Here is a 14208-nt window from a genome sequence, read left to right as displayed (position 1 = left end):
AAATCGCTCCTTCAACAGCTTACGACACATGTGAATTTGTTGCTCATCCAGATAGTCTCTCTCATTAAAATAAGTCCTGTTGGCTTCATTTTATTAAGTGTTCTCTTAAAATCCAGCGTTGAAAGCTTAAGTTTTGCAAAATGCCACAGTCCCCATGCAAAAAAGCATGTTTGCTAAGGAATTCTGCCCAAGGGGCCACACTAATGTCAGAAAAGTCATTTGGGTGTGATCCTCTGTAGTTCAGTGTACATTCATTTCACTACCTGGGGATGACTATCAGGATCAATTTTCCCAGCTGGTGAAGTGTTGACCTTTCAGGATGTCGATGGATCGTCCACAAGGGCTGCACCACTGCGGCCATGGTACCGGACAGGGAGTCGGATTGAGGTGTACACAAACCGGAGTCAGGCAAGGATCATCCAGACCTTTAATAAAATAAAATGTTAAGGCCCCTGAAACTGGCAATTATGTTCAACACTGAGATAAGGAAACACATAAAGGAGACATCATGCCATGGCTTTATCATTATTGACACGGCAAACTCGAGCAGCTGGGGAACTCGGCTCTAAACAAAACAGGTATGCTCTAATCAATCCGAGCAAAGATGCATGTCAGAGTTAAAAGAGCAAACAACATACAAAAGAGATGTAAAGGAAATTAGAAATTAAATGCCAGAAGTAATTTCAAGTATTTTTTTTTGTCTGCAAGGGTTGCTGTGGAAAATAGTGCTTAAGCATAGTTTGGCCTGTCGGGGTTCTGCTGGCAAGAACACATCTGAAGTCATATCTGCCCGAGAACTGTAAGCTTGAGATAACCCTATCTGATGAAGTACTGCTTGAAGAATGCATTCTAATTGTAGCTTGAACCAGATAGCATTGACAGCACAAGGTTCAGACCCCCCAAGTGTGAGGCTTTCAATAGTGCTTACCCTGATACCAGACCGCACTGCCCAAGACAGTTGACTTTCTCCCGGAACTGCAAGGCCGCATCCGCAGCACAATCCTTAAGCTCAATCATGGTCTGGCTGACTCTGAAATAGTGAAATCTGAATTTACAGATGCTCCTTTTCTAAAGGTTATGAGTTTATTGCCTATCTTAAAAGCAATACAATGACATACTAAAGAAGCCATGTGCATTTTCTGAAAAGACATACAGCTGCCCGATACTCGACTAGGAAAAGGCGCTATGGTCTTCACTCTGAAATTCATTACTCTAAGGGCTTAACAGAACCAAAGCCAGATCTTACAGCTAAATGGCCCCACCTACAGCTAAATATGCTTTATAGGTTGAAAATAAAGTATTTGTCTGAAGAACTAGCGCTATTTACTCATCAGGCTATGTTGCTTCCATCCGGCCGCAATTCTGTAAACATTAGTGTATCTATGGAAATACCTAGTCTACCGCATGCGACGCACCACTACGTCCACTGTAAATACACAGCTAAGTTAGTACTCTAACGAACAAACTGAAATTCATGTTTGAATTAAACAATCAGTATGATGACTCTCATTGAAATCATGTCCAGTGCACCAGTCAGAGCAAGACAGCTAGCGGATTGTGACCGTCTGCGGCAAAAGGGACAAATGGTCAGGCCTACAAACAAAGAGAAAAATGGCATAAATGGGTTGCATTCATGTGATTTGGCATATTTTTCATCTTGCTCTCCACCTGAAACTTCAATCTTTGGACATAATAATATTTACATTCAAGATTTGTTGGAAATGTAACCCTTACTTGTCCATACCAGGTCCCCCTCCCATCCGGAACAGTCCAAAACCACCTAAAACATCCATTTGAACCAAAATATTGACATCTCTCATCTATTTTAGCACCCAAATCATCAAAACATTCATTAAAATTTCATGTTCTACTTGTCTCGATTGCAGACGAATCAATGTGACCTTGACATTGCAGTAAATGTGCTTTTTTAAGGTTATATTACACTAATTCCGATTCCCATAGGGTCCCATTATAAAACTGACAACTTTCACAGCATTTTTCTTGCCTTTTCGACGTATCAATTTTTCCGAACCTGGTATCATTTTAAAGATGGATCTGTCCTCTTCCAATAATTGCAATCAAAAACATACCGTCTCGCAACTTCTAAGAAAGTAAATCGCTGTCGAATGAACCCACCGTTGAAAAACGTGTTTCGGAATCCTAATTTCGACAAAAGCCCCACACAATAGAAAACACACCCTCAAAAGTCCATCTTTTAAGTTAGCTTCCAATCCAAGGCATCAAAGTACTCCAGACACATACAGGATATTACAAATAACCACAAAAGACATGTCTCACATTGTTAAATGGCTTATATTCAAGAAGAGAAAAGGAACTCTTTAGAAATAAGCACTACTTTCGAATGGACCACGGAGGGATACACAATGATTTAGTGTAATGTAACCTTTAAGGGAACTCAACTTTGTCCTATCCTTTTCAAACTTTCTCCACATGAGATTTAAACTATTTCCACAATGAATATGCAATTTCAGTGCATTCGGAGGGGGGAAAAGGCCTTAAAATGGCCGTTTAAAGCGGTGACTAAATTGGCCGCAGTCAAGTCGGAATGCATGATTTTTAGTCTAAGTGACGACAGCTGATTTTGTGTCTCTAATTATTGTTACGCGTAACTTTTATGGCAAAAACTGGGATCATTGCATGCGAAATTCACCAATATATCAGCAAAAGGCCCAAATAAATGTATTGATTGTGAATCAGTGTACTTTTCTTGATGAAAAAGGAGACTTTTTTTTTATTTTAAGCACTTTTTTCACACAAAAAAACTCACTGACAGCATATAAAATCATGTTTTTCAAGAAAATTATTATTAAAAGCTTCACTTACAATCTAAACATACACATTGCAATTAAAATAATTAATGCTATCATGATGAGAGGAATAATTTGCAGCTTTCAAGCCGATACAAGCCTGCTACCCAAAATTAACACTTGAAATGGCGCAAATCGCTCCTTCAACAGCTTACGACACAATGTGACATTTGTTGCTCATCCAGATAGTCTCTCTCATTAAAATAAGTCCTGTTGGCTTCATTTTATTAAGTGTTCTCTTTAAAATCCAGCGTTGAAAGCTTAAGTTTTGCAAAAATGCCACAGTCCCCATGCAAAAAAGCATGTTTGCTAAGGAATTCCTGCCCGAGGGGCCACACTAATGTCAGAAAAGTCATTTGGGTGTGATTCCTCTGTAGTTCAGTGTACATTCATTTCACTACCTGGGGATGACTATCAGGATCAATTTTCCCAGCTTGGTGAAGTGTTGACCTTTCAGGATGTCGATGGATCGTCCACAAGGGCTGCACCACTGCGGCCATGGTACCGGACAGGGAGTCGGATTGAGGTGTACACAAACCCGGAGTCAGGCAAGGATCATCCAGACCTTTAATAAAATAAAATGTTAAGGCCCCTGAAACTGGCAATTATGTTCAACACTGAGATAAGGAAACACATAAAGGAGACATCATGCCATGGCTTTATCATTATTGACACGGCAAACTCGAGCAGCTGGGGACTCGGCTCTAAACAAAACAGGTATGCTCTATCAATCCGAGCAAGATGGCATGTCAGAGTTAAAAAGAGCAAACAAACATACAAAAGAGATGTAAAGGAAATTAGAAATTAAATGCCAGAAGTAATTTCAAGTATTTTTTTTTGTCTGCAAGGGTTGCTGTGGAAAATAGTGCTTAACGCATAGTTTGGCCTGTCGGGGTTCTGCTGGCAAGAACACATCGAAGTCATATCTGCCCGAGAACTGTAAGCTTGAGATAACCATATCTGATGAAGGACTGCTTGAAGAATGCATTCTAATTGTACTTGAACCAGATAGCATTGACAGCACAAGGCTTCAGACCCCCCAAAAGTGTGAGGCTTTCAATAGTGCTTACCTGATACCAGACCGCAATGCCCAAGACAGTGACTTTCTCCCGGAACTGCACAGGCCGCATCCGCAGCACAATCCTTAAGCTCAATCATGGTCTGGCTGACTCTGAAATAGTGAAATCTGAATTTACAGATGCTCCTTTTTCTAAAGGTTATGAGTTTATTGCCTATCTTAAAAGCAATCACAATGACATACTAAAGAAGACATGTGCATTTCTGAAAAGACATACAGCTGCCCGATACTCGACTAGGAAAAGGCGCTATGGTCTTCACTCTGAAATTCATTACTCTAAGGGCTTAACAGAACCAAAGCCAGATCTTACAGCTAAATGGCCCCACCTACAGCTAAATATGCTTTATAGGTTGAAAATAAAGTTATTTGTCTGAAGAACTAGCGCTATTTACTCATCAGCTATGTTGCTTCACCGGCCGCAATTCTGTAAACATAGTGTATATATGGAAATACCTAGTCTACCGCATGCGACGCACCACTACGTCCACTGTAAATACACAGCTAAGTTAGTACTCTAACGAACAAACTGAAATTCATGTTTGAATTAAACAATCAGTATGATGACTCTCATTGAAATCATGTCCAGTGCACCAGTCAGAGCAAGACAGCTAGCGGATTGTTGACCGTCTGCGGCAAAAGGGACAAATGGTCAGGCCTACAAACAAAGAGAAAAATGGCATAAATGGGTTGCATTCATGTGATTTGGCATATTTTTCATCTTGCTCTCCACCTGAAACTTCAATCTTTGGACATAATAATATTTACATTCAAGATTTGTTGGAAATGTAACCCTTACTTGTCCATACCAGGTCCCCCTCCCATCCGGAACAGTCCAAAACCACCTAAAACATCCATTTGAACCAAAATATTGACATCTCTCATCTATTTTAGCACCCAAATCATCAAAACATTCATTAAAATTCATGTTCTACTTGTCTCGATTGCAGACGAATCAATGTGACCTTGACATTGCAGTAAATGTGCTTTTTTAAGGTTATATTACACTAATTCCGATTCCCATAGGGTCCCATTATAAAACTGACAACTTTCACAGCATTTTTCTTGCCTTTTCGACGTATCAATTTTTCCGAACCTGGTATCATTTTAAAGATGGATCTGTCCTCTTCCAATAATTGCAATCAAAAACATACCGTCTCGCAACTTCTAAGAAAGTAAATCGCTGTCGAATGAACCCACCGTTGAAAAACGTGTTTCGGAATCCTAATTTCGACAAAAGCCCCACACAATAGAAAACACACCCTCAAAAGTCCATCTTTTAAGTTAGCTTCCAATCCAAGGCATCAAAGTACTCCAGACACATACAGGATATTACAAATAACCACAAAAGACATGTCTCACATTGTTAAATGGCTTATATTCAAGAAGAGAAAAGGAACTCTTTAGAAATAGGCACTACTTTCGAATGGACCACGGAGGGATACACAATGATTTAGTGTAATGTAACCTTTAAGGGAACTCAACTTTGTCCTATCCTTTTCAAACTTTCTCCACATGAGATTTAAACTATTTCCACAATGAATATGCAATTTCAGTGCATTCGGAGGGGGGAAAAGGCCTTAAAATGGCCGTTTAAAGCGGTGACTAAATTGGCCGCAGTCAAGTCGGAATGCATGATTTTTAGTCTAAGTGACGACAGCTGATTTTGTGTCTCTAATTATTGTTACGCGTAACTTTTATGGCAAAAACTGGGATCATTGCATGCGAAATTCACCAATATATCAGCAAAAGGCCCAAATAAATGTATTGATTGTGAATCAGTGTACTTTTCTTGATGAAAAAGGAGACTTTTTTTTATTTTAAGCACTTTTTTCACACAAAAAAACTCACTGACAGCATATAAAATCATGTTTTTCAAGAAAATTATTATTAAAAGCTTCACTTACAATCTAAACATACACATTGCAATTAAAATAATTAATGCTATCATGATGAGAGGAATAATTTGCAGCTTTCAAGCCGATACAAGCCTGCTACCCAAAATTAACACTTGAAATGGCGCAAATCGCTCCTTCAACAGCTTACGACACAATGTGACATTTGTTGCTCATCCAGATAGTCTCTCTCATTAAAATAAGTCCTGTTGGCTTCATTTTATTAAGTGTTCTCTTTAAAATCCAGCGTTGAAAGCTTAAGTTTTGCAAAAATGCCACAGTCCCCATGCAAAAAAGCATGTTTGCTAAGGAATTCCTGCCCGAGGGGCCACACTAATGTCAGAAAAGTCATTTGGGTGTGATTCCTCTGTAGTTCAGTGTACATTCATTTCACTACCTGGGGATGACTATCAGGATCAATTTTCCCAGCTTGGTGAAGTGTTGACCTTTCAGGATGTCGATGGATCGTCCACAAGGGCTGCACCACTGCGGCCATGGTACCGGACAGGGAGTCGGATTGAGGTGTACACAAACCCGGAGTCAGGCAAGGATCATCCAGACCTTTAATAAAATAAAATGTTAAGGCCCCTGAAACTGGCAATTATGTTCAACACTGAGATAAGGAAACACATAAAGGAGACATCATGCCATGGCTTTATCATTATTGACACGGCAAACTCGAGCAGCTGGGGACTCGGCTCTAAACAAAACAGGTATGCTCTATCAATCCGAGCAAGATGGCATGTCAGAGTTAAAAAGAGCAAACAAACATACAAAAGAGATGTAAAGGAAATTAGAAATTAAATGCCAGAAGTAATTTCAAGTATTTTTTTTTGTCTGCAAGGGTTGCTGTGGAAAATAGTGCTTAACGCATAGTTTGGCCTGTCGGGGTTCTGCTGGCAAGAACACATCGAAGTCATATCTGCCCGAGAACTGTAAGCTTGAGATAACCATATCTGATGAAGTACTGCTTGAAGAATGCATTCTAATTGTACTTGAACCAGATAGCATTGACAGCACAAGGCTTCAGACCCCCCAAAAGTGTGAGGCTTTCAATAGTGCTTACCTGATACCAGACCGCAATGCCCAAGACAGTGACTTTCTCCCGGAACTGCACAGGCCGCATCCGCAGCACAATCCTTAAGCTCAATCATGGTCTGGCTGACTCTGAAATAGTGAAATCTGAATTTACAGATGCTCCTTTTTCTAAAGGTTATGAGTTTATTGCCTATCTTAAAAGCAATCACAATGACATACTAAAGAAGACATGTGCATTTCTGAAAAGACATACAGCTGCCCGATACTCGACTAGGAAAAGGCGCTATGGTCTTCACTCTGAAATTCATTACTCTAAGGGCTTAACAGAACCAAAGCCAGATCTTACAGCTAAATGGCCCCACCTACAGCTAAATATGCTTTATAGGTTGAAAATAAAGTTATTTGTCTGAAGAACTAGCGCTATTTACTCATCAGCTATGTTGCTTCACCGGCCGCAATTCTGTAAACATAGTGTATATATGGAAATACCTAGTCTACCGCATGCGACGCACCACTACGTCCACTGTAAATACACAGCTAAGTTAGTACTCTAACGAACAAACTGAAATTCATGTTTGAATTAAACAATCAGTATGATGACTCTCATTGAAATCATGTCCAGTGCACCAGTCAGAGCAAGACAGCTAGCGGATTGTTGACCGTCTGCGGCAAAAGGGACAAATGGTCAGGCCTACAAACAAAGAGAAAAATGGCATAAATGGGTTGCATTCATGTGATTTGGCATATTTTTCATCTTGCTCTCCACCTGAAACTTCAATCTTTGGACATAATAATATTTACATTCAAGATTTGTTGGAAATGTAACCCTTACTTGTCCATACCAGGTCCCCCTCCCATCCGGAACAGTCCAAAACCACCTAAAACATCCATTTGAACCAAAATATTGACATCTCTCATCTATTTTAGCACCCAAATCATCAAAACATTCATTAAAATTCATGTTCTACTTGTCTCGCTTGCAGACGAATCCATGTGACCTTGACATTGCAGTAAATGTGCTTTTTTAAGGTTATATTACACTAATTCCGATTCCCATAGGGTCCCATTATAAAACTGACAACTTTCACAGCATTTTTCTTGCCTTTTCGACGTATCAATTTTTCCGAACCTGGTATCATTTTAAAGATGGATCTGTCCTCTTCCAATAATTGCAATCAAAAACATACCGTCTCGCAACTTCTAAGAAAGTAAATCGCTGTCGAATGAACCCACCGTTGAAAAACGTGTTTCGGAATCCTAATTTCGACAAAAGCCCCACACAATAGAAAACACACCCTCAAAAGTCCATCTTTTAAGTTAGCTTCCAATCCAAGGCATCAAAGTACTCCAGACACATACAGGATATTACAAATAACCACAAAAGACATGTCTCACATTGTTAAATGGCTTATATTCAAGAAGAGAAAAGGAACTCTTTAGAAATAGGCACTACTTTCGAATGGACCACGGAGGGATACACAATGATTTAGTGTAATGTAACCTTTAAGGGAACTCAACTTTGTCCTATCCTTTTCAAACTTTCTCCACATGAGATTTAAACTATTTCCACAATGAATATGCAATTTCAGTGCATTCGGAGGGGGGAAAAGGCCTTAAAATGGCCGTTTAAAGCGGTGACTAAATTGGCCGCAGTCAAGTCGGAATGCATGATTTTTAGTCTAAGTGACGACAGCTGATTTTGTGTCTCTAATTATTGTTACGCGTAACTTTTATGGCAAAAACTGGGATCATTGCATGCGAAATTCACCAATATATCAGCAAAAGGCCCAAATAAATGTATTGATTGTGAATCAGTGTACTTTTCTTGATGAAAAAGGAGACTTTTTTTTATTTTAAGCACTTTTTTCACACAAAAAAACTCACTGACAGCATATAAAATCATGTTTTTCAAGAAAATTATTATTAAAAGCTTCACTTACAATCTAAACATACACATTGCAATTAAAATAATTAATGCTATCATGATGAGAGGAATAATTTGCAGCTTTCAAGCCGATACAAGCCTGCTACCCAAAATTAACACTTGAAATGGCGCAAATCGCTCCTTCAACAGCTTACGACACAATGTGACATTTGTTGCTCATCCAGATAGTCTCTCTCATTAAAATAAGTCCTGTTGGCTTCATTTTATTAAGTGTTCTCTTTAAAATCCAGCGTTGAAAGCTTAAGTTTTGCAAAAATGCCACAGTCCCCATGCAAAAAAGCATGTTTGCTAAGGAATTCCTGCCCGAGGGGCCACACTAATGTCAGAAAAGTCATTTGGGTGTGATTCCTCTGTAGTTCAGTGTACATTCATTTCACTACCTGGGGATGACTATCAGGATCAATTTTCCCAGCTTGGTGAAGTGTTGACCTTTCAGGATGTCGATGGATCGTCCACAAGGGCTGCACCACTGCGGCCATGGTACCGGACAGGGAGTCGGATTGAGGTGTACACAAACCCGGAGTCAGGCAAGGATCATCCAGACCTTTAATAAAATAAAATGTTAAGGCCCCTGAAACTGGCAATTATGTTCAACACTGAGATAAGGAAACACATAAAGGAGACATCATGCCATGGCTTTATCATTATTGACACGGCAAACTCGAGCAGCTGGGGACTCGGCTCTAAACAAAACAGGTATGCTCTATCAATCCGAGCAAGATGGCATGTCAGAGTTAAAAAGAGCAAACAAACATACAAAAGAGATGTAAAGGAAATTAGAAATTAAATGCCAGAAGTAATTTCAAGTATTTTTTTTTGTCTGCAAGGGTTGCTGTGGAAAATAGTGCTTAACGCATAGTTTGGCCTGTCGGGGTTCTGCTGGCAAGAACACATCGAAGTCATATCTGCCCGAGAACTGTAAGCTTGAGATAACCATATCTGATGAAGTACTGCTTGAAGAATGCATTCTAATTGTACTTGAACCAGATAGCATTGACAGCACAAGGCTTCAGACCCCCCAAAAGTGTGAGGCTTTCAATAGTGCTTACCTGATACCAGACCGCAATGCCCAAGACAGTGACTTTCTCCCGGAACTGCACAGGCCGCATCCGCAGCACAATCCTTAAGCTCAATCATGGTCTGGCTGACTCTGAAATAGTGAAATCTGAATTTACAGATGCTCCTTTTTCTAAAGGTTATGAGTTTATTGCCTATCTTAAAAGCAATCACAATGACATACTAAAGAAGACATGTGCATTTCTGAAAAGACATACAGCTGCCCGATACTCGACTAGGAAAAGGCGCTATGGTCTTCACTCTGAAATTCATTACTCTAAGGGCTTAACAGAACCAAAGCCAGATCTTACAGCTAAATGGCCCCACCTACAGCTAAATATGCTTTATAGGTTGAAAATAAAGTTATTTGTCTGAAGAACTAGCGCTATTTACTCATCAGCTATGTTGCTTCACCGGCCGCAATTCTGTAAACATAGTGTATATATGGAAATACCTAGTCTACCGCATGCGACGCACCACTACGTCCACTGTAAATACACAGCTAAGTTAGTACTCTAACGAACAAACTGAAATTCATGTTTGAATTAAACAATCAGTATGATGACTCTCATTGAAATCATGTCCAGTGCACCAGTCAGAGCAAGACAGCTAGCGGATTGTTGACCGTCTGCGGCAAAAGGGACAAATGGTCAGGCCTACAAACAAAGAGAAAAATGGCATAAATGGGTTGCATTCATGTGATTTGGCATATTTTTCATCTTGCTCTCCACCTGAAACTTCAATCTTTGGACATAATAATATTTACATTCAAGATTTGTTGGAAATGTAACCCTTACTTGTCCATACCAGGTCCCCCTCCCATCCGGAACAGTCCAAAACCACCTAAAACATCCATTTGAACCAAAATATTGACATCTCTCATCTATTTTAGCACCCAAATCATCAAAACATTCATTAAAATTCATGTTCTACTTGTCTCGCTTGCAGACGAATCCATGTGACCTTGACATTGCAGTAAATGTGCTTTTTTAAGGTTATATTACACTAATTCCGATTCCCATAGGGTCCCATTATAAAACTGACAACTTTCACAGCATTTTTCTTGCCTTTTCGACGTATCAATTTTTCCGAACCTGGTATCATTTTAAAGATGGATCTGTCCTCTTCCAATAATTGCAATCAAAAACATACCGTCTCGCAACTTCTAAGAAAGTAAATCGCTGTCGAATGAACCCACCGTTGAAAAACGTGTTTCGGAATCCTAATTTCGACAAAAGCCCCACACAATAGAAAACACACCCTCAAAAGTCCATCTTTTAAGTTAGCTTCCAATCCAAGGCATCAAAGTACTCCAGACACATACAGGATATTACAAATAACCACAAAAGACATGTCTCACATTGTTAAATGGCTTATATTCAAGAAGAGAAAAGGAACTCTTTAGAAATAGGCACTACTTTCGAATGGACCACGGAGGGATACACAATGATTTAGTGTAATGTAACCTTTAAGGGAACTCAACTTTGTCCTATCCTTTTCAAACTTTCTCCACATGAGATTTAAACTATTTCCACAATGAATATGCAATTTCAGTGCATTCGGAGGGGGGAAAAGGCCTTAAAATGGCCGTTTAAAGCGGTGACTAAATTGGCCGCAGTCAAGTCGGAATGCATGATTTTTAGTCTAAGTGACGACAGCTGATTTTGTGTCTCTAATTATTGTTACGCGTAACTTTTATGGCAAAAACTGGGATCATTGCATGCGAAATTCACCAATATATCAGCAAAAGGCCCAAATAAATGTATTGATTGTGAATCAGTGTACTTTTCTTGATGAAAAAGGAGACTTTTTTTTATTTTAAGCACTTTTTTCACACAAAAAAACTCACTGACAGCATATAAAATCATGTTTTTCAAGAAAATTATTATTAAAAGCTTCACTTACAATCTAAACATACACATTGCAATTAAAATAATTAATGCTATCATGATGAGAGGAATAATTTGCAGCTTTCAAGCCGATACAAGCCTGCTACCCAAAATTAACACTTGAAATGGCGCAAATCGCTCCTTCAACAGCTTACGACACAATGTGACATTTGTTGCTCATCCAGATAGTCTCTCTCATTAAAATAAGTCCTGTTGGCTTCATTTTATTAAGTGTTCTCTTTAAAATCCAGCGTTGAAAGCTTAAGTTTTGCAAAAATGCCACAGTCCCCATGCAAAAAAGCATGTTTGCTAAGGAATTCCTGCCCGAGGGGCCACACTAATGTCAGAAAAGTCATTTGGGTGTGATTCCTCTGTAGTTCAGTGTACATTCATTTCACTACCTGGGGATGACTATCAGGATCAATTTTCCCAGCTTGGTGAAGTGTTGACCTTTCAGGATGTCGATGGATCGTCCACAAGGGCTGCACCACTGCGGCCATGGTACCGGACAGGGAGTCGGATTGAGGTGTACACAAACCCGGAGTCAGGCAAGGATCATCCAGACCTTTAATAAAATAAAATGTTAAGGCCCCTGAAACTGGCAATTATGTTCAACACTGAGATAAGGAAACACATAAAGGAGACATCATGCCATGGCTTTATCATTATTGACACGGCAAACTCGAGCAGCTGGGGACTCGGCTCTAAACAAAACAGGTATGCTCTATCAATCCGAGCAAGATGGCATGTCAGAGTTAAAAAGAGCAAACAAACATACAAAAGAGATGTAAAGGAAATTAGAAATTAAATGCCAGAAGTAATTTCAAGTATTTTTTTTTGTCTGCAAGGGTTGCTGTGGAAAATAGTGCTTAACGCATAGTTTGGCCTGTCGGGGTTCTGCTGGCAAGAACACATCGAAGTCATATCTGCCCGAGAACTGTAAGCTTGAGATAACCATATCTGATGAAGTACTGCTTGAAGAATGCATTCTAATTGTACTTGAACCAGATAGCATTGACAGCACAAGGCTTCAGACCCCCCAAAAGTGTGAGGCTTTCAATAGTGCTTACCTGATACCAGACCGCAATGCCCAAGACAGTGACTTTCTCCCGGAACTGCACAGGCCGCATCCGCAGCACAATCCTTAAGCTCAATCATGGTCTGGCTGACTCTGAAATAGTGAAATCTGAATTTACAGATGCTCCTTTTTCTAAAGGTTATGAGTTTATTGCCTATCTTAAAAGCAATCACAATGACATACTAAAGAAGACATGTGCATTTCTGAAAAGACATACAGCTGCCCGATACTCGACTAGGAAAAGGCGCTATGGTCTTCACTCTGAAATTCATTACTCTAAGGGCTTAACAGAACCAAAGCCAGATCTTACAGCTAAATGGCCCCACCTACAGCTAAATATGCTTTATAGGTTGAAAATAAAGTTATTTGTCTGAAGAACTAGCGCTATTTACTCATCAGCTATGTTGCTTCACCGGCCGCAATTCTGTAAACATAGTGTATATATGGAAATACCTAGTCTACCGCATGCGACGCACCACTACGTCCACTGTAAATACACAGCTAAGTTAGTACTCTAACGAACAAACTGAAATTCATGTTTGAATTAAACAATCAGTATGATGACTCTCATTGAAATCATGTCCAGTGCACCAGTCAGAGCAAGACAGCTAGCGGATTGTTGACCGTCTGCGGCAAAAGGGACAAATGGTCAGGCCTACAAACAAAGAGAAAAATGGCATAAATGGGTTGCATTCATGTGATTTGGCATATTTTTCATCTTGCTCTCCACCTGAAACTTCAATCTTTGGACATAATAATATTTACATTCAAGATTTGTTGGAAATGTAACCCTTACTTGTCCATACCAGGTCCCCCTCCCATCCGGAACAGTCCAAAACCACCTAAAACATCCATTTGAACCAAAATATTGACATCTCTCATCTATTTTAGCACCCAAATCATCAAAACATTCATTAAAATTCATGTTCTACTTGTCTCGCTTGCAGACGAATCCATGTGACCTTGACATTGCAGTAAATGTGCTTTTTTAAGGTTATATTACACTAATTCCGATTCCCATAGGGTCCCATTATAAAACTGACAACTTTCACAGCATTTTTCTTGCCTTTTCGACGTATCAATTTTTCCGAACCTGGTATCATTTTAAAGATGGATCTGTCCTCTTCCAATAATTGCAATCAAAAACATACCGTCTCGCAACTTCTAAGAAAGTAAATCGCTGTCGAATGAACCCACCGTTGAAAAACGTGTTTCGGAATCCTAATTTCGACAAAAGCCCCACACAATAGAAAACACACCCTCAAAAGTCCATCTTTTAAGTTAGCTTCCAATCCAAGGCATCAAAGTACTCCAGACACATACAGGATATTACAAATAACCACAAAAGACATGTCTCACATTGTTAAATGGCTTATATTCAAGAAGAGAAAAGGAACTCTTTAG

General features: G+C 39.5%; 1 protein-coding gene and 3 long non-coding RNA genes across 9 annotated transcripts in view; 3 read left to right on the top strand and 1 right to left on the bottom strand.

Moving 5' to 3' along the window:
- Positions 1 to 407: 407 nt before the first annotated feature.
- Positions 408 to 14208, bottom strand: part of LOC127843002 (uncharacterized) — a 16829-nt gene continuing 3028 nt past the window's right edge. Inside the window, exons 1-4 of one of the 6 annotated variants that reach the window (XR_008032019.1) lie at positions 13601 to 13749; positions 6865 to 6965; positions 3899 to 6359; positions 2804 to 3393 (exon numbers count right to left, since the gene is read on the bottom strand). Coding sequence is in view for 3 of the 6 variants with exons in the window: in XM_052372835.1 (XP_052228795.1) it covers positions 3218 to 3393; positions 3899 to 3999 (277 nt within the window). In the remaining 3 variants the exon portion in view is untranslated. Of the gene's footprint in view, positions 426 to 2803; positions 3394 to 3898; positions 6360 to 6864; positions 6967 to 8735; positions 9326 to 9830; positions 9932 to 11701; positions 12292 to 12796; positions 12898 to 13600; positions 13750 to 14208 lie in introns of those variants that run through there. The other 5 variants (XR_008032018.1, XR_008032020.1, XM_052372835.1 and 2 more) reach the window with 5 other exon arrangements.
- Positions 7748 to 8657, top strand: LOC127843009 (uncharacterized). The gene is made up of 2 exons (XR_008032027.1): positions 7748 to 7865; positions 8345 to 8657. It is a non-coding gene; the product is annotated as an uncharacterized LOC127843009 (long non-coding RNA).
- LOC127843010 (uncharacterized) lies at positions 10714 to 11623 on the top strand. Its single transcript, XR_008032028.1, has 2 exons — positions 10714 to 10831; positions 11311 to 11623. It is a non-coding gene; the product is annotated as an uncharacterized LOC127843010 (long non-coding RNA).
- The window catches only part of LOC127843012 (uncharacterized), a 910-nt gene continuing 381 nt past the window's right edge, over positions 13680 to 14208 (top strand). The window contains exon 1 of the long non-coding RNA XR_008032035.1: positions 13680 to 13797. This is a non-coding gene — a long non-coding RNA (uncharacterized LOC127843012). The remainder of the gene's footprint in view (positions 13798 to 14208) is intronic.

The sequence above is a fragment of the Dreissena polymorpha genome, chromosome 8 (genome assembly GCF_020536995.1).
Source record: "Dreissena polymorpha isolate Duluth1 chromosome 8, UMN_Dpol_1.0, whole genome shotgun sequence".
NCBI classification, from domain to species: domain Eukaryota; kingdom Metazoa; phylum Mollusca; class Bivalvia; order Myida; family Dreissenidae; genus Dreissena; species Dreissena polymorpha.
This window is presented reverse-complemented; position numbering and strand designations above follow the sequence as displayed.